Here is a 25,291-nt window from a genome sequence, read left to right on the forward strand (position 1 = left end):
TTAGTCCCGCAGTGTGATCAGTAGACTCACACCCACTCATGGGGATGGCAGCACAACCGGTAAGCGCTGCTCTGTTCGTGGAAAGGGAATGTCTTAGAAGACAGAGGCAGAGTTGGGTCTGTTTGTTTTAATCCAGCTCCCCCAAATCCCTCAGATCTCCACTTGTGGGAATGGAGGCTATGATGTGGTAACCAAGAAGGTATTCGCAGAAGCATTTCAAAGGTGCATGGTTTGTGCCCCTTAAAATGACATTAGTGAGCATAAGTTGTGGCAGATCTCTTTTGCAGTTGTGTTTATTTTTTAAATTATTATTATTTTAAAGATTTTATTTATTTTTATAGAGAGGGGAAGGGAAGGAGGAAGAGAGGAAGAGAAACATCAATGTGTGGTTGCCTCTCACATGCCCCCTGCTGGGGACCTGGCCTGCAATCAGGGCAGACTGGGAATCGAACTGGCAACCCTTTGGTTCACAGCCCATGCTCAATCCACTGAGCTACACCAGCCAGGGCTGCAGGTGTGTTCAGAGTGTATTGGCATGCTTTTTAACCAGCTCCACCCACTCCTTTGAAGTACCCACTCATGCTCTGCCATCTCCTACCTCTCCTTTCCTGTCACTTATTAACTTCCTGTCTCTGAGTTCAGCTCATAGTCAACTGGTCAGCCTCAGCTCCTGCCACGCCATGGGTTACATTCTTACCCATAGTGCCTCTCTCCATCAGTGACGTCACATCTCTCCTTAAGATTTCTCATTCTCAGTACACCCGATCTTTCTCCTCCTTATGACATCCAGTACGTTGACACTTCCATTTTTTTCTAGGTTCATCAGCTCTCTCCTGGCCTTCCTTTTTTTTTTTTTTTTTTTTGCTTTCCTAAATGTCACTCTTATAGTCCTGTAAGAGGGTAAGACTCTTCACCCCTATATTTCCCCTACAACCCACCCCCTCACTCTTCAGACTAGAAAGTGACATCGGTGTGCAGTGCCCTCACCAGAGTCGGTGTTGCCCATGGCACTTCAGCCCTCTTCACTGCTCTTCATTTTCATTCTTGTCTTTGGTTGGTTCCCTTTGCCATCCTCTCAACAGTCAGACAAATTTTTGCCCCCTTCTCAACCTTCTGCCCAAACCCTTTCCATTTTTGGCTTTTCTAACCTCCTTCACTGAGAAAAGAGAAGCCATTGGGCAAGAACTGTACCCTGGTCCTTGTTTTCTCTACCCCATTTTGCTCCCCATCCTCCACCCCACACAAACCATTTGCCTCCTTTCTTCTCTTTTCAGTGAAAGTAAGTCCCTCCTCCTCTTCAAGTCTGGCCAGTTGGCTGATGCTGGGATGGGGCCTCGGCCTCCCATCCTCCCTGCTCCCCCATCACCTCTCCTAGGTCACTCTCTGTAGCTAGAGCCGCGTCCTCAGGCAAGAATCACGCTCCAGTCTTTCCCGTCCTCCCCCAGCTCTGTTGGAGGAAAACAACAAATCCTCTGACTTATTTTAGATACTTGGACGTATGTCCCCACCTTCACCTTTCCATCCTTTCCCCTTCTTATCCAGGCCTCACAGAGTCTCTCCTTCACTCCTAGCCGATTCCATCTGTCTTCCCTCCACGTCATTCTGCTGACATGGCAACTTCCTAATCCCCAAGTCCAATCCACTCTCCTCTTTGTCTTACTAAAAGGAAGAACTGTTTCTCCTGAAGTAGCCTTCTCCCGTAGAAATAATAGTGCAAGCTGTGGATGTGCTTTTTTGAGTAGCCACGTTAAAAAAGTTAAAAGAGATGGTGAAATTGACTTTAATATATTTCATTTAATCCACTATCTAATAAGTTATTTCAACGTATAATCAATATTATTAATGAGTTGTTTTATATTATTTTTTAAATTAGTTTTACTAGGACTTCAGAATCTGGAGTATACTTTCCTGTTGTAGCACCTCTTCATTAGACTGGCCCTAGTTCAAGGGTTCAGTGGCCACCTTATTGGACAGTGGAGTTATAGACCCTCTTCTCTCACTCGCCTCTGGAAACGGTGTCTCCTGGCCTCCTCCTGCCTCTCCGGCATTCCTCCTCAGTGTCCCATCCCTGCCTCCTCTCCCAGGCCCTCGCCTGCTGTATTAGGATCTCACCCCGGCCATCCTCTCTTTGTACCCTGCACCCTCTCCCTGACTCATCTCCTCTATCCCGCCCACTGCGGGGCAGTTCCCAAGGTGCTAAATCTAAGTCCCACCTCTCAGTTGAACTTCGTTGGACAGCCAACCCACAGATGTCCAGAATCTGACACACCAAACTTGAACCCCCTGCTTTTCCTCCTAGACCTTCTGTCTCGGTGGTGCCACCACCCCGAGATGCCCAGCAGAAAACTGGTGTTCCGGTTGAATTGCCCTTCCTCCTTTATCCACGAGAGCTAATCAGCTACCAAGTCCTCAGATTTGGCTTCACCAATATCCTTTAAATAGGCACTTGTTTCCGTCTCCACAACCACAGCATCTGTCAGATCTTCACCATCCCTCCCGCGGACTATCGTAGTGGCCTCTCCAGGAGTCTGTCTGCCTTACTTGTAGTTCCTTCATCCCTGATGCCCTTAATTTTTCACCTGAATAAATTAATATTCCCCTAAAGTGGCCATGTCTGGGACTATATCCCCATTTAAAAAAATATTTTATTTTCTTTTCAGTAAAGGGGAAGGGAGGTAGAAAACGGGAGGGAAACATCAATCCGTTGCCTCTCGCATGCTCCCAAATGGGGCCTGGCCCCCAACGAAGGCATGTGCTCTGACTGGGAATCAAACCAGTGACCTTTAGGTTTGCAGGTCAGTGTTTAGCTCTCTGAGCCACACCAGCCAGGGCTATATCCCCATTTTTAAGGGCTGTGTTATAGGCTTAGGTCAAGAGCATTCTTAAGATGGCAGGCTCTCAGGTCACCCACAGTTCTCCTGCCCGACTCCCTCCCACTGCTCTTCACCACTGAGCAGCTGTATAGATGCTTCTGGAGGACACAAGGATGCACTTAGCAGAATGCATTGTCTTTGCTTTGATCATAGAAAGCCCCCAGTGGCTTTGGAGACTTTTCCTGCACGTACCCTAGAGCACCAGTGTGTGTGTCTCTCTCTCTCTCCCCCTCCCTTCCTCCCTCCCTCCCACCCCCCACCCCCACAGGTATCTCTGAAAATCTGGTTACAACATGCCCCCTCCCCACCCAGAAAAACGCATATGTGCAAATGTGATTCGACCTGAGTGTCAGGGGTTCACTGAGTCCCTGGGGCCCACCCAGGGGGTGATAAACCTTGTTTGAGGACAGTTCTGAAAGTCTCAGATCACCTACTGGTTTCCACCTAAAACCAGGATCAAGAGTAGCTTGGCTTCCTAAGACATTTTGAAAATTCTCGGAGCATTTCATAGCACATTTGGGAATGGAGCTACAGTTCCCTCCTTTGGCACTTGGAACACGATCTGACTAACGACACTAAACGCAATTCCAAACTTGCTTTTCTTGGCTAAATGTAGCCGAGTTTCTTCACACTGACGCCCCTTTTTATGGAAGCTGCTTTGAACTGCTTTGCTTCTCACTGGGTTTCTGAGCCTGCCGCCCATCAGCTGTCACACTGAGACTGGTTTCCATGTCTTCCTCCGTCATTTCAGAAGCCCCACTCTGAGACCCTTGGCACTGAAGGCTCTGCTGCACAAGTTAGGTCGCCATGCACTACACCAGCCCTGCACCCCAGAGAGGGGGCACGCCCAGGCTCCGGCCACCCTTGGGGGCCTTTGTCCGGGTGAGGGCGTGTGTCAGGGAGCACTCCACACATCTCCAAATGAGTTTCCGCTTTCTCCTCAGCAGTCTGGCTACTGGGCAGTGAGCTTGCAGCAGGGACTGACCTTCCCTGCCCGTGGAATGTGCTGTTTCCATAGGGCACAGGCGTGCACGAGGTGGGGACTGCACCCATGGGTCTGGGGTGGGTCTTCAGCAGCCCACACCCTCGGCACTGGGCGGGAACAGGGCTGCCTCCTTACTTAACACCCAGTCACGTGCTTCAGTTCACAGCCTCTCCTTGGGGTTCCTGGTCCCACTTTCTTCCTCGGCAAAGCTCCTCTTCTGCTCTCTCCACATTCAAGCCTGTGCATCTTCCTCTCTCCTGATCATCCAACTTGTTTGCTCTCTCGCCAGGCTCTCTCCTTAAATTTCTTGCCCAATAGAAGCTCTCTTGCTTCTTTGTCCTCAAAGCCACACTTGCTCCCAGGAGGCCCCTTTGTGTCTCTGTTCCTTCCACCCCCAGCTCTTAACCTTTCTGAGTCTCCCTGTAACTCCCAACGGCACTCACCGCCTCCCCCCCACTCTCCCAGCCTGTGTGCCAGCTGGAAACAACCAGCTATAACGAGTTTATTGGACTGAAAAGGGAGCGAATGCTCTCATGCACTCTCCTCTTTCCCACCTCAGCCAAGTTTTTCAGAGTCACGTTTCCAGTGAACTCTGAATCTGGAAGGATTTAAATCTGCTGAAAAATGCTAAACCCCCAGCATTTGACCGTATTTGAAATTTTTGGCAGCCCCTCCTGTGTCTGATGTTACGAACACTGTTTATAGATGCCTGGAAAGAAGCCTTTAATGCTTGTATTGTGTTTTAACTTGCTTTCCTTTGGAGGCAGGGAATTGTCAAGTAAGTATTCACAGCACTCTGCAAAAGCCCAAGTGTTCATTAGTAGATGAGCATCCGGTACTAAGCGTTCATGCAGAATCCACAACCACGAAGGGCCTATACCTAAAATGCGCTGAGTTTGCCACCGTGCAGGTTTCTTCCCTTTGCCCCTCTCACCTTCAGTTTGGGAGCAATACAGCTGTAAACATGTGCTTGTGAGATTTGAGAGAAACATTCTGACACTGCTTTACTTTTCAGTTTTTAACTGAAAATCAAGGTGAAAAAAGCATCAGATTGCCTCTGCGTGTGTGTATATATATACAGTCCCGTGTATATATCGATACACAGTGTTTGTGCCTGTATGCATACTCTATCTACACTGTATAATATGTGGCGTATTATACAACCTGTGCGCACCCTGAAAACAAGCCCTGCGTTTAATCCCGAGTCCGCCTAGTGAGCCAGGCTGCGGTCCTAGCGTCCCCTCGCCCCCGTCTCAGACCTTGGCTTGCTTTTGTTCTGCACCGAAACATTCTTGGTGAAAGAAGAAACCCACGGGTTTCACTTGAAAGTCCCACTAAAACAGAAGAAAGAGCAGATGTCCTGGGAATCGATCATGAATGTGAAGGAAGCGTCTCATTGTGAGAACTGGCACGGCCCCCGCTTCCTGGCTTTGCTAATTCGGCAGCGACGGCGTCAGCCGGGGGTGTCGTTTTGCAGAGATGTGCTCGCTGCCCATTCTTCGGTGCTGATTATAATACCATTTGGTCCAGTGATCACTTGTGATTACATAATAGGTTTTGATTGAAGCATTTCTGAGAAAATACAGATAGCTTGTTGAACCCTGGCACAAACATGCAAGCTGTTCCAGCAGGCCAGCTGCCCTCTCAAGAAACTCTGGAAATTATTGGGCTAAATTATGAGCTGAACTTGATTGGAAAACAAAGCACCCCTTGTGCATAAGTCCCAGAGACATCCAGGAGGATGTGATTGTTTTTCCGACAACACGTTTGTCCCCAGCACGCTCTAAAATAAGCAGAGTCCCCGGGCGCATTTGCAAAGTCACGGAGAGTGTGTGGGAAGCATTGACAAGGCTTCCTTTTTTCTCCCCATTCTGTAGGCGCGTTAGTGCAGAGTTTGCCCAGAGACGCCAGGGTATGAGCTTTCTGAATTTGTAGACTGGTGCACTCTTTCATTTCTGTTTTAGTTCTTTGCTGGCATGCTCGGGAAGCATGGTTTGTGCCACACAGGAATGTCTGTTCACTTGGAAAATGCTTGTGCATGAATGAGGTGCTTGCTCACGTGGCTCTAAACTGTACTAAGTTTCTCACTTGGCTTTGTTTGCTGCTCACAAGGGGATCAAGGTAATCCTTTCTCTTCTAGCCTGAGAGCAATGACGAATGGATTTGGAATGTGTGGCAGGGGCTGGTGCGGGTCTCCCCTCCCCATCCCCGGTCTCCTAAACTCCAGCACGTTGATTTAAGGGAATCTCTGGTTACCCCCAAATTGTCCGACTCATATGAGAATCCATGAGGGCTTACCCATTACAACCTCTCCTAATGCAATGTAAAGACCCAGATCTTCAAAACTGAGACTGGAAAAGCAACCCCTGCTCTGAGGGTAGCAGTTTAACATAGACCATTACCCTGAGGCCTGGGGCGGAGTGGGCGTTCTCTCTGTTACTGGCCCTTTTGTGTAGTGGGAATGACCTGAGTACGGAGCAGTCAGGCCCTTCCCAAGCCTAGCTTGGAAGCCCCACTTCACGCCATGCGATGATTCTTTCACTGCCTAATTCAGAGCAAGTGTGACACAGCCCTGACTGCAAAATGGCCGGTGGGTTCAGGAAGCACAGCCCCTACCTTCTCATACTTAAGTCCCTCTCTGGTTGTAAAATCAGCCCTCTGGCTCAGCTGTCCTTCCTGGCTCTCTGGAGGGAAGGACTGATCCTGGGCCACCGTGGCTTAGGTGTGGGGAAGCCGCCTCATTGCCCATGAGTCAAGGTCTCATCATGCAGGACCCTTCACATCAGAAGCCACTTTTCAGGAGGGGGTGGAGGCAGGCAAGGTGGGGCGGCACAGAGCAAACCCAGGAGGAGGGTCCTCTGAGTGGGGCAGAGAGGGGCCTGGCCTCGCCTTGCTGTCTTTTGTTCAACACTGTTCCTCTGGCCACTCTCTGTTCCAGGCCACCTGTGAGCAGAGCGATTCCCCAGCCTGAGAAACTCCAGAAGAACAATATCACCAAAAAAAAGAAACTGGTTGAGGTGAGGAAGTCAGATATGTTGCTTTTAATCTGGTGTCGGTGTTCTAAGACCTGACGGGAATCACCATGTGCCTGTCATGCTGATGCCTTCAAGTGGACCTGATGGATCTGATGGCTCCCATTCCCTCTCCCTCCTGCATGGCATTGTGTCCCCACCCCAGTGACCGGAATTGTGCCCACTGGGTCCCATCGGTACTAACACTAAATGTCCCATGTCCTTTAGTCCGGCTCCTTTTTCCTGAACCCCGAACCAGTTGGGGAGGGGAAGGGAGAGGGAGAGGTGGGGAGAGCGTGAGCTTATTCGCTGTCTCTGCTGGTTGAGCACGTACCCTGTGCCAGGTACTAGGCTACAAACTTCCTGTGGAGTCTTTATACATGCCTCACACCTATGAGGTAGGTACTTCTCTTGTTTCCATTTTGCAAATGAGGACACTAGTTCCAGGACGTTCAGTGACTTGCCGGGCCCCCTGCCCGAGACGACAAAGCCAGCAGGTGGTGAGGGATGTGAACTCAGTTGTTGAGACGTGAGGACCGTGCTGTTGGTGAACCCGCTGTTTTCCGGGAGAGGTCTCCAAACTGTTCTCCCTGCCTCTGACCCCGCCCTGCTGTCTGCAGCGTCAGCTCTTTAAAATAGAGCTACGCATGCTTCACCCCACCGTCGAGACCCAAGGGATGCCCGCCTTGCCGACTGGGGTTCAGACGAGTGGATCCAGAACCTTGCCCAGGAGCTCCCTTTCAGCTCATCTCCTGTGATTCTTCACCATGACTCAAATCTCCAACCCCAAACCAACTACTTAATGGTCCCTGAAGCTGCCCTGGGCTTTCAGGCTCCTGATGAGAACTTCTCAAGCTCCATTCTGCTCAGAAGCTCCCCCTCTTTCCGCCACACACCTGGTCCTTCCAAGTCCTTTTCTGGTGTCTCCTCTGTTTCTGATGCTCTTCACCCTAAACCCTCCTGCATGCCAGGCCCCACCGCACCACCCTGCACCATCCCGCACCCCCCCACACACAGCCCTGTCACATACTCTGCTGCCTTTCTTTCTTCCTCATTGGTCACCCCTACGACACTGTGATCCCACTGAGGCCTTTACTGGAAAAGGGGGGTTCACTGGGGGGATTTATCATAGAGTACAGCACAGGTCTGGAAATGCAGCTGAACTTTCAGAAAGATAAGATCCAGGAGTTGAAAAGCCATTATAAGCCAAGACAGTACCTTTTTCTGCCCAACGGGATCTGGTGTCTGAAGCAGGACCGCTGGTCCTACCCAGCACCTGAGTTCACATCTCCTCAGTTAATGAAACAGCAAGGCCTACCGGTGTCTCCAGTCCTAAATTCCTGGGAGAAACCATCTGACTGGCCCGGCTTGAGTTAGTTGTCAATGAGGCCTAGGGGTCAGATTATTACACAGTTTCTGGGGAACACTTAGAAGTGAGGGTGGGGGTGCAGGGAGAATGAGGGCCAGGCAGACACTGAGTACATTGAAAGGNTTCAGGCTCCTGATGAGAACTTCTCAAGCTCCATTCTGCTCAGAAGCTCCCCCTCTTTCCGCCACACACCTGGTCCTTCCAAGTCCTTTTCTGGTGTCTCCTCTGTTTCTGATGCTCTTCACCCTAAACCCTCCTGCATGCCAGGCCCCACCGCACCACCCTGCACCATCCCGCACCCCCCCACACACAGCCCTGTCACATACTCTGCTGCCTTTCTTTCTTCCTCATTGGTCACCCCTACGACACTGTGATCCCACTGAGGCCTTTACTGGAAAAGGGGGGTTCACTGCGGGGATTTATCGTAGAGTACAGCACAGGTCTGAAAATGCAGCTGAACTTTCAGAAAGATAAGATCCAGGAGTTGAAAAGCCATTATAAGCCAAGACAGTACCTTTTTCTGCCCAACGGAATCTGGTGTCTGAAGCAGGACCGCTGGTCCTACCCAGCACCTGAGTTCACATCTCCTCAGTTAATGAAACAGCAAGGCCTACCGGTGTCTCCAGTCCTAAATTCCTGGGAGAAACCATCTGACTGGCCCGGCTTGAGTTAGTTGTCAATGAGGCCCAGGGGTCAGATTATTACACAGTTTCTGGGGAACACTTAGAAGTGAGGGTGGGGGTGCAGGGAGACTGAGGGCCAGGCAGACCCTGAGTACATTGAAAGGAGGAGGGTTTTCCAAGTGCAATGTTTTAAAAGGCAAAATCATAATGATAGGAAAGCTCAGACATGGGAGTTAAACAGACAAGTCAGCCTGTCCAAGGGGTACAGGAGATGTGTGGAGGCTAATTGTGCCAACCTGAGGAATGCACGCTTTTCCTGTGGGCACTGAGAGTCAGCAAATGCTGCAGAGTAAGGAGGCAGTGTGGTGTGTTAGGAGAGTTAATCTGATGTTTGCAGTTGTTGAGCATTGGAGAAAGAAAGGGCCAGAAGCAAGGAACCTGGGGAAAAGGAACCCACGTCTTCCTAAGCGTGTATCCCACCCACCAGCACAGTGCCTGGCACCAAGGTGCTTCCAACCACACATGCGTGTCAGATAGAATCAGGAGCCCATCTGATCTGAATCAGCCACTGCTCTTTGTCTTGGAAGACAAGCCAGGAAGAAGAGAGAGACTATAAACCCAGAACAGTATCTAGTTGTTGAAAAAAATGCAAATGGTGTAGAAACTCGGTAGGACAAGCACCCCTCAACAGAATGAGCATGGCATTTGCCTCAGCATTCTGCCCTGCCAGGCCCTGCTGCCTCTGTGGGAATCAGAGCAAATCTCCGAGCCAGCATTCATCTCACCTAAGGGTGCCTGCCAAGGCGCAGACACGAGACTTCTCGGTAACCTTTACACAGAGCATGAAATGCGTAGACTTTGGCTCGCCTGAGGAGCAGGGGAGCAAATCCAGTGTATTTAGGAAACTCACTGTGATTCTGTGCATTAGCCTGCCCCCCTAGCATTCCAGGCAGCTTAAAAGGAGAACAGGGCTGCACTGGATCCTCAGCTAGTCGAGAAGCGAAGCATTTTTAGTGAGTGGTTGGCTGCTTCATGGGCCACGCGGTTCCCAGGGGATGTGTGGCTCTTCCTGCAGTGCCGGCTTGCTCCTCTCAGGCCGCTCTCATTTCTGTGTGGGAATGCAGGAGCTGGCTCTCGACCACGTGTTTGGCTACCGGGGTTTCGACTGTCGCAACAACCTGCACTACCTGAATGATGGTGCCGACATCATCTTCCACACCGCAGCCGCCGGCGTCGTTCAGAACCTCTCCACAGGTGACTGGGCCTGGAGAAGGCACCGTCTGAACGCAGGCTTTCCTGCTAGCCGTCCTATGCACTTTCCTTTAGATGCCCTGAAGCTTAAGCTTTCTTTTCCCTTTAAAGCCATTCCTCTCCTTTCCAGACTGATATCATTTAGTCCTAGAAAATGCTCAGGCCCAGGATTGGAGAGTCCAAGGGGTCGATGTTTCAACCCGCTGCCAGGAGGCTGACTGGGTGGAGAGAAGGCAGGAGGAGAGTGTGGGGAATAGAGATATTCCTTGCAAAAAGTAACGAAGAGCAAGGCACTGGGGAGCTCATTCATTTTTAACAGTGACCAAATTTTTAGCAGCTCAGATTTCCAAGTTTTACTTGTGTTGACGATTTTGCTAGATTTGCAATGAGGATGAAAACACAAACAACAAAAAAAACCCCAAAATTCCCAAAATGTTCCTTCACTGTACACCAACTCTTAAATTCAAATGCTACACAACTCAAGCTAAAAAAAGCATTCAGAAATTTAACAGATCCATAGCTTTATTACCAGATTTAAATGTTAATGTTTTACCTTATTTGCTTCATATCTTAAAAGAAATTTTTTTTTCTTTTCCAATAGTCATGTCCTTCCCAATTTGTGTAGTTGCTCACGTATAGATTTTTAGACAGTGAAACTACTGGGCACATAGTGACTTGTCTTTTGGGGGAGGAGGGCCTTAAAATTTTCTACATAATATTCTCACTTTAATAGCAATGTGCTATTTCCTTGTACATCAGCACCACCCTTCACCTCTTCCTGAGTTTACTGCTTTGGCAGTAGCAAACCCACTTGCCACGATAGATGATCGAGCATTTCTTATTTTTCCTTCCACTTCCTGTGACGCATGTCAAGTTGGGGCTTCTAGGGGGCAGCCAGCACCTGTGCGAGCCACTCGGGCACCCAAGTGGGTTGGCACTTTGACAAATAAAGATACTTAAGAGGGATTCCCTAAGTATAGATGCTCCTTGAGTTACAATGAGGCTACGTCCTGACAATCTCATTGTAAATTAAAAAACATCACAAATTGAAAATTCATTTAATACCCCTAACCTTCTGAACATTGTGGCTTAGCCTAGCCTACCTTAAACATGCTCAGAAAACTAATGTCTGGCCTCCCCACAGCTGGGCAGGACCAGCTGACGCAGTGAGTACGCTGCAGAGCGCCTGCTGTCTACCCTCCTGTCTCACCGCACTGCAGCCAGGGAGCTGGGCAGCCAGGGAGCTGGGGCTCGCTGCACTGTGCTGCCGCTGCACTGTGCTGCCTCTGCACAGCAGCGTCAGAGATTCGTACTGCACCTTGCTCACTAGCCTGGGAAACAATCAAAGTTTAAAATTCAAAGTATGGTGTCTACTGAATGCGTATCACTTTCTGTAGAGTCAAACCATTGTGAGTCAGGAACTGTCTACATTTTCCTACTTCACTCTCCTCCCTGTCCGAAAAGTAAGTGGTGCCTTTTTTGTTCAGTCAGCATTACCTTCCGGCCCCTGCCCGACCCTGCTCAGGGGTAGATGTGGAGAAGCTGTCAGTCCCGGGCCAAGGGGAGGATGGGAAAAACGACCTCCTGTCTCCCCAAGCATGACCCTGAAGTGGGAATTTGGGGTGTAAGATTCATTATGCAGGGCAGTTCCAAAGGTTCCACCCAAAGCTTTGCAGTTGCCCTGAGGTCTTCAGTCCCCCCCACTCACCCTCCACGTCTCTCTCCCAGGGAGCCAGAGTTTCTACTTGGAACACACAGACGACATCCTGTGCCTCACGGTGAACCAGCACCCCAAGTACAGAAATGTGGTGGCCACCAGCCAGATAGGTAGGAGCGCCCTGCTGCAGCTGTGGGTCTCCCCGCTGAGCAGGAATATTGACTTAGCACTTCCTGGGAGAGGGAAGGGGGTGGGCCACTGACAGCCACTCTCTCTCATTGATGTTGCTGTTGACTTTTTGAGCCCGGAATGTATCTGTGTGGCTTGAGTCGACAAATCCAGTGATTGGTGATTCTGGGGAACCGTGAAGTCAGGCCATAGCATCGTATTCCAAATAAATAGATGCCCCTATCTGTCTGGGCTGGTGAGAATAATTTTTCAGACCCCAGGGATCAACTCTCTGGAGCCTGGCAGTTGTGCCCAGCCCGGTAGACTGCAGTGTGCACCAGGGTCTTCTGTATCCTAGGCAACCGTCAGTGACAAATGTGACTTGATTCACATTTGCGAGAGGTGTTGATTTTTTTCACTTGCTCATTTTAAAGGCAGTGTTTACAAACATATCTTCCTGCTTGTTTTCATTGACCCCATGTCCATTTTTTAAATTTCGTTTGAAACTTTCGGATGCTGGTGTTGAGTGCGCTAGTCAAAACATGACTTAATTTAGCTGTTGTTTCCCTTGCCGCTTCCTCATTGCCCACCTAATGCAGGTGATGTTGCAGAGACCCCAGGTAAGGCTGTTCCATCGTGATTAGTTTGAATCTGCACAGCAAAATCATGTCGATGTGTCATGTTTGCTGATTGCATCTGGCCAAATCGCAGATACAAACCGTTGACCTCATCAGTCTCCTTCATGTAATCACCTCCATGAGTGAGCTTGTTGGGCGTAAGTGCCCTGAGTGTCTGTCTCTAGAAGCACAGCACGCGTTTGCTGTGGCCTTTCACCTCTGGCCAGGTCAGGCGGTAGGTCTCTCAGGCCCAGTTACCGCAAGGGCCCGGAACACTTGACTCTTAGATGAACATAGCGTTGTCTTGGCTCCGCCGTTCCCCAGCCTGAGCTCTTTGTCACGCCTCCACGTTCAGGAACGACACCTTCCATCCACGTGTGGGATGCCATGACCAAGCACACCCTCTCCATGCTGCGGTGCTTCCACTCGAAGGGGGTGAATTACGTCAACTTCAGTGCAACTGGAAAGCTGCTGGTGTCGGTGGGCGTGGACCCCGAGCACACCATCACCGTCTGGCGCTGGCAGGAAGGTAAAGAAAGCTGGGCTTCCGTCCCGTTCATCCGGGAGGCTTGCTTGTGGCATGGGCTGGCCTCCAACGCAGATCCGCTCCTGCAAAGGCCACCGAGGCACTGCTGTGGGGCCACCAGATACCAGGGCTCTTGGGGTCCTAAGGAGGCTGCATCACCGGAGCCCACGGTCAGGAGGGGGCTGCCAGGGCACGCCTGTGCTGGCCAGTAAAGGGTCTTCAGGCACAAAGTGCCCCGGCGCTGGCAGCCGCCTCCACTTCTGTCTAGCCGCCTTCTGACCTGGACTTCCTTCTCGGTGCTGCTCCTGGTGATGCCTGGGTTCTGCTGTAACCTTGTCACCTTGGTTGTCTTATTACAGGAATTGGGGATAGGGTTTCACCCCCATAGTCTCAGAAGCATATTGGTTTCTTTACATTTTAACTTTTTTAAAATGGGGATTCATTTTATAATCAAAGTTTACATTGAATTTATCAAGTTTTCTTTCTTGCTCTTCCCCGACACACACAAGCACACATGCACACTCACAAAGACCCTATTAAATTTATGGGGCTGCTATTAAATTTATGGCCATCTTAGACTCAAAGATGTGTGATCTTCCAAGCGTATGCTCAGCCTGGCAAAAGCAGATCCAATTAGTTAGGACAGTAATGAGGTCTGTCTCCAGCCAGGCAGCCGGTATCTGGGGCACGCTAAGCCTGGCACGCACAGAGGTGGCTCGTCTCCCATCCAGGGCTCCTAGAATCCCATTATCTCAGCATCTTCCCCTGAGAGGGTTTGTGAGAGGGAGCCGTGGAGAGCTGAGCACGGCGGGTGGAGAGTTCCAGTCCCTCCTGAGCCCCCGCGTGAGAAAAACAGGTTGGGGACCGGCCGACTTTTACGATGAGGCTCACTCGTCATAGTCCACCCACTTCTCATTTTCTTACTCATCAGTACATCGTGCACAGATGGCCCCATAACCTGCATCTTAGGGATGCAGGTTCCTTCCTCATAATGGCGTGGCCAGCTGATTAAGTAGACTCATCCCTGGATGAGAAACCGTGCTTCTTAAATGACAGCCTCATGGCGTCATTGAGTTGAAGGGACTAGGTAAGTCTTCCTGCCCAGACAACGTGCATCCCACGGAGAAATTCCTCCAAGTGGACTTTGGGAGAGCTGACTTCCATCCTCGGCTTAGATACTTCCCAGGATTTGGCCCTTGTCGCTTCACAGGGCACCCCACCCAGGCTTGGAAAGCTCGTATAAAGCCCTTGCTTCTGTGAGGTCACAATTGCCTCATAATGCCTTTCTTCTGCAGTACCACTGACTCCGCTCTCTGTGGTAGCCAAGGCTGAGTCTACTCCAGCTTCCTCGGAAGAGAGCCACATCGGCCCGATGCACAGTCTTGTCTTTTGCAGCTCAGGCTTTCCCCGCTCACTCCCCTCACCTGTCCCTCTGGGCAGCAGCCGCTTTGGCCTGGCCCTGCCCTCAGACTGCTGCTCACTTGGGGCCCCTTCTGGCCTCCTGAGGGAGAACTGGGGGAGCCAGGTCTCCTAAACAAGCTCCCAGTAGAAAGAGAAACCTTCTCTTTGCTGGTGCTCTCCCACTGTCTTTGTTGGAAGCAGCACCTTGTCAGAACGTCCCAGAAGGGTTCTGAGCCAGTGACAGTGTTTAGTGGCCTCTTCCCGGCCACCAGCTCTCCTGAGCTGATTGTGTACAGTTTTTCCTTCTCTTCAAGTCCTGCTTACAAATACATAATGTGTGTTTTCAGGGACATTTGTGCACATTTTTGGGTAAGAATATACAAAATAAAATGGAGTAGGAAAATGAGCCGATTATAGAAACTGCGTGTTGTCCGGTCCTAGATACTTGCCTGAAATTTGTCCTGAGCAACCGAGAGGCCAGTGCACAGAGGGACACAGGCATCGTCACAGGGAGAAGTGCTCATGGGCTTGCGGGGGGAAAACAAACAGCGGCTCGGGAGATGTGTGCATCTCAGTTTCATCTTGCATTTCCCCTGGGACTGCTGAGATTGATCGTCTTTCCGCCACTTTAATGACGACTTGTGTGTCGCTGCTTCTGTAACTCAGCTGTTCAAATCCTTTTTCTGCGGGGTGTGGGAGGGTGGTTTGTCTTATGATCTGTAGTTCTTTACTGAATCTTAATGTTAATTCTTTGTCTCTTATATAAGTTTTGCAAATGTTTTCTCCCACTCTGTCTTTTAACTTAGTTTATGGTGTCCTTGGGGACCGTGAGTCCAAGGTAGTCAGGGATCTGTTACAGGAAGTCAAACATTCCATCTGCAGAGAGAGTTACTGCTGGTGATAAGAGGCAACCAGCGGCCTCCCCAGCCTCCTCGTCCCTGGGGGGTGGTTCCAGTAGGGAGTAGCGGCAGGCTGGCTGTGGCCCACCTGTCACACTCTGCTGGAGAACCATCCATTATAACAACAAACAGGTAAATGTGAGTGATGAGAAAGAGGGGAAGAGAAGATAATTATGAGCGAATAATGGAGAAAAGATATGAAGAAACTGGAACTAAAACATTAAGAGAAAGTTAAACTTCTAGTATCTTTTATTTAAAATAAAAATAAAAAATCAAGGGCTGATGAGACAAAAATAGATGAGGTTTAAAATAAGGGCTAAAAGACTAGAAGCCAAGAGATTTAAAAAGGAGCTGCAAGCGTGATCGTCGTCATAGTTACCACTTACAGAACTGCCACTGCACCGAGGGCGGGTCAAAAGACTTCACCTCTATCCACTCTTCTCATCCTCCCCACACTTTCAAAAATGGAAACGATGAGGAGCCTCAGTTTACAGATGAGGAAACTGAGGCACAGAGAGGTTAGATAGCTTGTCCAAAGCTGTCCTACAAATAAATGGCGAAATTGGGGTTGATAAGACAAAGGTTCAGTAAAACTCAGGAGAAAAAAGAACTCAAGAGACAAGTAAAAACCATAACTGAGCCAAGGGAAAAAAACTAGTAATTAAATGTAAAAGGTAAAGAATTTAAACCTCAAAACTATAAAAGAAATGGGGATACGGGAACCTTTATTTAAAAAGAAAGTAACACAAGAGAATGTGAGTCCCCAGTGACACTTGGGTTCATCATCCCGTGGGGGCGGGTCTTGTGCTGACCTGGTGGGTAGGGATGCCCTCAGCCATTTTGCCCTTTTCTCTAATCCTCGAGCTTCTCCCAGGCTCTCCTTTCCTGTTGGGTCCACAGGTGTGGCTCGAGGGGTGCACTGGCGTGGAGTCGGATTGTGTTAGCAGCACCTGCAATCCTGGAAATTTTCCTGGACAGAAACTCACTTTCCCACCTGGGGAGCAGCGGCGAGGTGGGGGGCAGGGTGCTGTCACAGGAGAGAGAACACCTACTCGTGCCCTGGGCTTGCCGGGCTGGAGCGCTGTGCCCGGCCCCAGAGGCTCCCGAGGGCCACCTCACTGGACTCTGTCATCCACACAGGTGCCAAGGTTGCCAGCCGAGGAGGTCACCTAGAGCGCATATTTGTGGTGGAATTTCGCCCTGATTCGGACACACAGTTTGTGTCTGTTGGAGTCAAACATATGAAATTCTGGACGCTCGCGGGCAGCGCCCTCCTTTACAAGAAAGGGGCCATCGGGTCCATGGAGGCTGCCAAGATGCAGACGATGCTGTCCGTGGCCTTCGGTGCTGTGAGTGCCAGCAGAGGCTTCCTGAGAGGGACCCGAGCCCCTGGGTGTTGGGGGAGGCGGGGCAGGGGAGGATGGCTGAGGAGCTGCACACAACAAGAAAGCCATTTTCACATAGTCAGCTTTAGGGCTATTTTGCAATCACTGTTCCCAAAATGTTAGAAAAAGTAGTTCCCACTCGGGGCAGAAGGTTCACTGTGCCAGAGGCCAACTGACTTGGAAGCCTGTCAGGCCCGAGTGAGCCACAGAGGAGGTGGGGATCCTCTCTGCCGTGACACAGCTTCCCTCTTCCCTTCCGCCCTCGTGCACCACAAACTCCCCCAACCGACACCTGCAAATGGGCTGCATGGGGGCCCTCAGCCAACTGGCAAGATCCCCCAGGGACACTTTGGAACACAGTCCACTCTTCATGGCCCTCCAGCTGTGATGTGCCCGCCTCCTCGACGAGCCCCAGGAAGTGTCCCTCAGGTGGAGTCCCCTCCCCTCCAGCCCCCTGGGGCTTGGTCTCAGAATGGAAGTTCACTTGAGGCAGAGCCCTGCTCAGTGGGGTAGTGAAAAGCCCCAGAGTAATTCAACGGACTGAATTTCAAAACCAGGTGATCTATTATGTGCCATTTGTGGCTGTCTGCAAATTCTTTCGCCTTTGCTCAGCACAGGTCAGCATGAGTACATGATTCCATTTCTCCAGCGCTGGGTCCCTAACCAGGGGAGCGAGTGTCTGGGAAGGTGTCCCTTTGGTTACAGAACAACCTCACTTTCACGGGTGCCATCAATGGGGACGTCTACGTGTGGAAGGACCACTTCCTCATCCGGCTGGTGGCCAAGGCCCACACAGGCCCCGTCTTCACCATGTACACGACCCTGCGGGACGGGCTGATCGTGACGGGCGGGAAGGAGCGGCCGTAAGTGGAGCTCCTCTGGAAACAAGTGTCATTTTCTTTTGTTTTGGGTGAAACTGACAGAAACATCTACAACTTGGAGAACATGCAGATTTTCACGATCTTTTTCTGCACCGGGGAGATCAGTCTGCCATTTCTCTGAGAAGACATTAAGGCAAAACCTTCAGAAGTAAGAGTCAGAGGAGAGAGGCTATTTAATGGTAGTTTAAAAGCAAGAGTGGTATTCTTGAGTAGATATGAGCCATCTTGCTGTGCATAAAGCATCACTCCCCATAGCTCTGTGGGAGAAGAGACGAAGGAGAAGTGAGAACAAGATAGGGGAGTTCCCATGGGGACAGGGAAGTTGTGGAAATGAAGCAGAAAAACAGGAGGAACATTTATTTCTCTTTGTGTTGGAACTAATAAAACTTGATTTTCTAGATTACAATTCTCTTTCCTTCCAAGATTATAGCATTTCAAGGCATTCTAGGGAATCTGCAAGTTCAAGGGGTTGTGATGTCCCCTCAGCAGGCCCTTGGAAAAGGGCTGTCCTGGAGGGTCAGCCCTGCTGGGCCCTGGCGCCTGTGACCTTAATGAGATGGCAGGGGGAGAGGGCAGTGGAGGCCATGGGAGGTCTGAGGACGAGGACTGGCGTGTACGTTCCTCTTGTTCTGTTTCAGGACCAAAGAGGGCGGTGCCGTGAAGTTGTGGGATCAGGAGATGAAGCGCTGCCGGGCCTTCCAGCTGGAGACGGGGCAGCTGGTGGAGTGCGTGCGCTCCGTGTGCCGAGGCAAAGTGAGTGTGGCCGTCTGCCCTCGGGTGGGCCCAGCGGGGGAGGGGTCCACATGGGACTTAGTCCAGACCCTTCCAAGTATTGACCTAAAGTCAAAAAGTTGAAATGAGAAGCAACCGATGTTTATTTGGGATCAAAAAATTGCAATTTGGGGAGCACTCATTGAGGCAAAACCCAAATAGTGTCCTGATTACAGGGCAAAAGCAGGGTGTTTTATGAGAAAAGAGGAAGGAATAATTACATGAAAAAAGGAAAGAATTCCCATTGGTGAACTACTACTCTTGGCTATTCGTGATTCGTAACTGATTCTGTTATCAGGTTGCAGGTCCAGAATCATGTCCTCGTGGTGAGAGTATTCACTTTCCTGCTGGCTTTCCAAGCAATTGTTTATAAAACAATGTTGGTTTTAGTCCAGTCCAAAGGTCTTGCCCAGGCAAAAGATTCAAAGAACAGGACGAGCAAGGTCGTTGCTCTGGAATGGCAGGTCCAACTCCACTTTGAAGTGGTTCCACTGATGCCGTTTTCCACACCGGCCAGGCTCTTCCCTGTGCTGGGCTCTTGAGTCTTTAAAACAAGGCCTCTGGGAGTGATGTGTACCGTGCTGGGGAGGTGGCTTAGCAGAGTCAGACAGACCTGGGTGCAAACGGTGACTCGCTCAGCAGGACTGGGCCTGGGACGTGTGTGCTACAGAAACTTTCTGCGTCCAGCCCACAGTTATTATGAGGATTGCATGTGTTATACATGAACAGTACCTTTCGTCATGCCTGGCACATAGCCACATTCAGAAGGAAGCTCTTGTTATTATAGATAATATTATTACTGGCACAGAATATTAAATAATTTCTCCGTGCTCAAGGTTATACAGTCAGGGGGAGAGTAAGGGCCGTCAAACTGACTGAGAGTCACCGGTTTTCAAGGCGTACGTTGGCTGCGTATCAAAACCAACTGTGGACTCTTTTTAGAAAATGCGGCTGCCAGGCTCCTACCCACAGCGGGCAGATCAGCATCTTTGGGCCATGCTCTCCCCTTTTCCCTGCTCTTCTTAACCTCTCCCCCGCCCGGGAGATTCCAGTGCACCCGAAAACATCTCTAATAATAGAACGGTCTTGTGTTTATATTGTTGAATTGATATGAGTCTAAGAATTGCTTTCTAGATGGTCTCCATAAAAAAAGGCAAACCTGACTTGGTAGTCCCCACAAGTTGCACCTGGGGGTTTTGTGATAAAATAGGCAACTGTCAGTCATCTGGAAGGGGAGTTAGGTATGTGGGAGGTGGAGGCAGGACGGCCCCGGGGCCTGGAAGGCAACCCTAGACGGACTTTTGTTCGGTATCAGGAAGAACTTAGGAGGAGCGTGAGTTGTCCCAGTGCAGAAACTGGCCACCCTGGTCGTGAGCCTGCAGTCCCTGGAATGTTCCAGCAGGGACTGGTAATGGAGAATTCGGTGCAGAGCTCTCCCGCAGGGTGGCCACTGGAGCGGAGGCCGAGTGAGAGAGTGGAAAGAGGTTGATCCGGGAAGAGCGACTCGGTCGTTACAGACAAAGCACCTCCCCGCTCTTCCTGTTTTAACGCCGATGCCAGTGAAGGCACGTTCCCAGGCTGTTCCAATAGTGCTTTGTTTGCAATTATTTGAGGTTGTGGCAAAACGTAGATAACATAGAATTTACCATTTTAATCACGTTTAAGTACAGTTCTGTGGCATCGCGCACATTCTTATACCACCATCACCTCACAGAACTTGCCCCATCGGGCAGAACCGAAACTCTACCCATGAAACAGTGAGGCCACCTTCCCGCCAGCCGAGGCAGCCTGACTACGCCAGGCAGTTCACATGGGTGGGATGACACAGTGCTTGTCCTTTGTCTATCAGTGTTTTGATTCCAACAGGGAAAAATTTTAGTGGGGACCAAAGATGGAGAAATAATTGAGGTTGGTGAAAAAAACGCTGCTTCCAACATCCTGATTGATGGACACATGGAAGGAGAGATCTGGGGTCTGGCCACACACCCCGCCAAGGACATCTTGATCTCTGCCAGCAACGATGGCACAGCCCGCATCTGGGACCTGGCTGACAAGGTGAGGGGCCCTCTCTGCCAGGCTCCTGGGCCCACACATGGCCCTCACAGAGCAGTGAGGAGAGGTCAGGCCGGGGGATGATGTGTGGGGGGGAGCTGAACAAGAGATCAGCCACAGGTCAGTAATTCAGTGAGCCTAAGAAAAGAAGAACCATTCACACACACCCAGTCTATCAGTCTTCAGATATTTATAGCTGGAATACTATACGGGAGAATGATTACTCTCTTGTCAAACCGCACCCCGTGCCCCCTCCCCCCCCACCAACGCCCAACAAAACCTAAAGAGTAAGAGAAATCATCTTCTCTGTGCAGGAAGACAAAAAATGATTTAAAATGTCAGATGTTCCCAAATGGAACATAGCAACCAAAATCCCAACAAAGTTTCTCTTAGAGTTGTAAAGACAATTTAAAATATCAAAAAATAACTTTAAAAATTCATCTGGAGTAAAAATCTGAAATAGCAAGGACCAGTCCAGGGGAAAGAAAAAGATTAATGTTACCAAACTTTGTCTAGTATTAAAACAAGTACTCAAGTTCCTAAGAATTAAAATACTCGGTTTCATTATGAAATGAGTCCCATTTTCAGTGCGGATCAAAGACCAGAGATGAAAAAGCCTGAGCGTGGTTATTGTACTCACGTTAGTTCCCACTAACTGTGGTGCTGGCTGTACCAGCAGCTGTCGCTCACTGAATACCTGCCACACACCGGACGTGTCGTGTACACTAGTATTAATGTTTTCAACAACCCGGCAAGTCCAATATTACTATTGCTTGTTTTTCAAATGGGCAGGTGGGGAAGTATTTAATAACTTGCCCAAACGCACACAGCGAGAGCCAGGATTTGAACTAACAGTTGCCGAAGCGCAAACTCTTTCACCTGCACAATAAATAATAGATCAGCAACTTATGGCTGGAGGGTCAAGGTGGGCCTGCTGCCTATTGCAAGAAACCATATGGACGCCAACGCCTAAAATATGTACTTCCAAACCATTTACCGAAGATGTTTGAACTCCTGCCCTAAAACATGTAGTCTTTCAAGCTGCTCTAATTAAAACCTATTGCCCCCCTGCTACTCAGGGATAGTAACTAGAAGCAAGCACTTTGGAGGCCGGCCGAGTGGCTGCTCTGGCCTGGGGGCAGGAGCTCCCTGGAAGACCAGCCGAGGCAGCCAGGGCTCAGGTGGCACTATTTTGTATCAACGTAGAAGCTGCTCAACAAGGTGAACCTGGGCCATGCAGCCAGGTGTGCGGCCTATAGCCCTGATGGGGAGATGGTGGCCATCGGCATGAAGAATGGAGAGTTTGTCATCTTGCTGGTGAACAGCCTGAAAGTGTGGGGGAAAAAACGAGATCGGAAATCTGCCATCCAAGATATCAGGTACACAGCCAGGGGGTCCAGGCAGGAGGGGAGAGGTGGGCATTCTCCTTCCCAGGGGTTCCCGTTTCAGAAGGGCCCAGCTGGGATGAGGAACTCCGTAGGAGTTAGAAGGCCCCTTTCAGCGAGCCAACCATGGAGGAGACCCTCTCACACATTAATTCTCAGGCACGCCTATCCTAGTTTCCACAGAGTGTGGTGAAAACTTCTTGTAAAATGTCGTTCTACAAATGGCTGTGTACATGTATTTCCTTACTTGGGATTTGATCCAGAGAAACTGTTGAGTCCCATAGAATGTAGGAGAAGTTAACCACGTGGGAGTTAGAAGGGAGGTCTCACGGCCTTTGAGTCTGCGCGGTCCGTCCCTGAGCTGCCCTCGGGCCTGGCCAGCCCTCCAGTGACCGTGCTCTTGGGTTGCTTTCTCTAGAATCAGCCCGGACAGCAGACTCTTAGCCGTTGGTTCTTCCGAGCATGCGGTTGACTTCTACGACCTCACTCAAGGCACAAGCCTGAATCGCATCGGCTACTGCAAAGACATCCCCAGCTTTGTCATTCAGATGGATTTTTCTGCAGATGGCAAATACATTCAGGTATGTGTCAGCTTCACTGACATCTGGGGCAACCAGTAATAGTAACAATGGCTCTCATTAATGGAGCGCTTACTCATGTTCCCGCCAGCGTGCTAATTGACTCTGCACAGGAACCCCTTTGGGTACTGTCGCCTTTCCTGTTGTATAAATGACAACACGGAGGCTTACAGAATTCAAGCAGGTTGAAGAAATAGAATCTAAACTAGTAGTTTTTCTCCAGTAAGAAAAGCAGGAAACATAATTCTGCTCTCACCTCACCTCCAAAGCTTCCCATTTCCTAGTTCTCAGAGGCTGCACCTGTAAACCTGTGTCACTTCGTATGCTCATTCGTGTTCATTCCAAACCCTGTTCGGTTGGCCCCTCCACACCAGGGACCTGGACTCTGGCTACTGCGCCTGGAGGGAGAGCTCCGCCTCCCATCTTCCCCATCCGCCCTACCCCGCCCCCGTCCATGGAACAGTTGTCTTCCACAAAACTGGTCCCTGCTGCCAAAAAGGCTGTGGATTGCAGCCAAAAAAGATCCCAGAGAAGCAAGGCTCAGGCCCTAGAGGTTTCAGCAGTCCTCTGCAGCAGCTGTTGTCCCGAGGAAACTGGCCTGCCTTCGACCAGAGGACCTTGGTTCTCTGAGAACAGGGACCCCAAACCCAAGTGAGCAGCAGCGGGACCTGGAGGCTCTGTTACAAGCAGGTTGCCAGGCCCCACCCTCCGAGGGTTTGACTTGGTAGGTCTGGGCAGGGCGCAGGCAGTGCGTTTCCAACAGGTTTCCAGATGATTTTGATGCTGCTGGTCAGGAGCTGCCCCTGAAACACTGCCTCAGACCTTTGGAAAATAGTGAGAAAATGGGTGGAAAATGCCCTGCTCACGTGGACTTCAACTGGGCTGACCACAGGCTCGTAGCCTACGGTTGAACTTGAGTTTTAGTGAAAAGCCCTGCAGATGCACAGGCTGGGCTGGTGTTCTGGGGAACAGCCACTGAGAAGGGAGTCTTGTGGGCCAGGGGGAAGGGTGGATGGACATGGTTTCCTTCCCCTGTTCAGGTGTCGACGGGAGCCTACAAGCGCCAGGTGCATGAGGTGCCCCTGGGGAAGCAGGTAACTGAAGCCACGGTCATTGAGAAGATCACCTGGGCCTCCTGGACAAGGTGACTGGAGGAAAACACTTCTTGAGGAAAAGGTCACAAGGGAGTCTCTTGTCCCAGGCTCAGCCTCCAAGTCTGGGGGTAGCTGGGTCTGAAGAAGCGAGATAAGAGCTCTGTTCTTTGGAGGTGGGGGCAGAAGGCTTCTTGGTACCAGATTAGGCCACTGGATTCGATCTGACCTGGGCCTTGAGATGCAAAATCCCTTTTTCTATAACCAGTCCTACAAATCCCCACTGCCATCTAGCCAGCAAAGGGAAACCCAGCCCTTGACCAAGCCCCTGTGATCACCGGGAGGAATGGGCTGGAACTGCCTGTTAGCCGGGTAAGAAACAGCGCCTTGCCAATGGAAGGGGAAAGAGACCATTGTCCTGTGAGCTTGAAGGAGCCCCTGCTCTTTGCTCAAACATTCGCATAACTCAGGATACAGGGAGGTGGGAGAGTCAGAGATGGAGGTAACTTTTCTTTGGGGGGTGAAAGGGCCCCGGGCAGACGACAAGAGCTGGGGCAAATGTGGAGGGGCCAGAAGAGCCACCTGCCCATACTGGCGTTACGTAAAATAACCCTCTTGCCCTCTTACCCAAGAGAGGACGTCCGACTGCAAGAAGGCTTCTCACAGGTCTCCTCCTAACACCTCTTCCTGTTGGAACAGCATTCTGGGAGACGAGGTCATTGGCATCTGGCCACGGAACGCAGACAAGGCTGACGTTAACTGCGCATGTGTGACCCACGCTGGCCTGAACATTGTCACAGGAGATGACTTTGGGCTTGTGAAGCTCTTTGATTTTCCATGCACAGAAAAATTTGTGAGTCTTTCTCAGAGGCACCTCCCCACACTGCCCCCACGCTCTGGGTTTTCTGCACTGGGCTGGAGATGGCGGCCACACCTAGACAGCCATCTAGAATCCAGAACATGAGGAGTCTTGTTCCAGCCCTCTGGAGATTTGGCAACCCCTAACCTTTTCATCTCCCCCTCCCTCTGGAGGGGGAGCCCTGGAAGCCGGGAGAAGGGATGATGGGGGTGGACCAAATGGCTGTAACTAGGGCGAGATTGAGACAGGAAAGCCAGTGAAAGGCTGGCTAACAGAGATTTCAGACCAAGCTGGAATCTTGAGTGAGGGAAGGGGCAGAGGGGCTTGCCAGAGGCAAGCGGGCATGTGTCCTTCAGGGAAAGTGGCCCGAGGTTCCCAGGAGGAGCAGGGTCTCTCAGCTGTCTCTGTTCACTTTTGCTCACAGGCCAAACACAAACGTTACTTTGGTCACTCAGCTCATGTGACGAACATCCGTTTCTCGCACGATGACAAGTATGTGGTCAGCACTGGAGGAGACGACTGCAGGTACTACTAACCTGATTAATGTGGCTGTTACACCCAGGCCTGGTCTCCACTGCTCCCCCACACCCCCCCACCCAGGGGTCTGGCGGGTCAGGCTCTCCCAGGGGCAGGAGGAGGTGCCAAGGAGGACAGTGAACAGGAAATACCGTGAGTCCCAAGGAAGACGAGGTCTTCCCCAGTTTAAGGTGTTTAGTGCCCAGTGACTCCCAACCCATGTCTCAACAGACTGTGTCTCCACTAGAACTGCCCTGGGATTGGTGGGAAGCCCAGGGCATGCAAGAGCCACTCGGGCATTGCTGGATGGAGGGACGGGTCGGGGAGACCTGGGACGGCCACTTCAGTAGGAGCTCCTAGACAAGCCACAGTGCCATTCTAGACCATCCGGTT

At 50.7% G+C, this 25,291-nt stretch overlaps 1 protein-coding gene across 1 annotated transcript in view; it reads left to right on the forward strand.

The window, feature by feature from the left end:
• The window catches only part of EML6 (EMAP like 6), a 229,424-nt gene that overhangs the window by 201,952 nt on the left and 2,181 nt on the right, over positions 1-25,291 (forward strand). Inside the window, exons 28-40 of the mRNA XM_037047921.1 lie at positions 6,797-6,875; positions 9,986-10,115; positions 11,841-11,939; positions 12,910-13,083; positions 16,521-16,729; positions 17,471-17,628; positions 18,285-18,399; positions 20,284-20,472; positions 21,676-21,848; positions 22,273-22,435; positions 23,473-23,576; positions 24,223-24,376; positions 24,807-24,907. Coding sequence (XP_036903816.1) covers positions 6,797-6,875; positions 9,986-10,115; positions 11,841-11,939; positions 12,910-13,083; positions 16,521-16,729; positions 17,471-17,628; positions 18,285-18,399; positions 20,284-20,472; positions 21,676-21,848; positions 22,273-22,435; positions 23,473-23,576; positions 24,223-24,376; positions 24,807-24,907 — 1,848 coding nt within the window. The remainder of the gene's footprint in view (positions 1-6,796; positions 6,876-9,985; positions 10,116-11,840; positions 11,940-12,909; positions 13,084-16,520; positions 16,730-17,470; positions 17,629-18,284; positions 18,400-20,283; positions 20,473-21,675; positions 21,849-22,272; positions 22,436-23,472; positions 23,577-24,222; positions 24,377-24,806; positions 24,908-25,291) is intronic.

Source organism: Sturnira hondurensis, unplaced genomic scaffold (genome assembly GCF_014824575.4).
Source record: "Sturnira hondurensis isolate 20B ecotype Veracruz unplaced genomic scaffold, ASM1482457v3 Scaffold0006413, whole genome shotgun sequence".
Lineage (NCBI taxonomy): Eukaryota > Metazoa > Chordata > Mammalia > Chiroptera > Phyllostomidae > Sturnira > Sturnira hondurensis.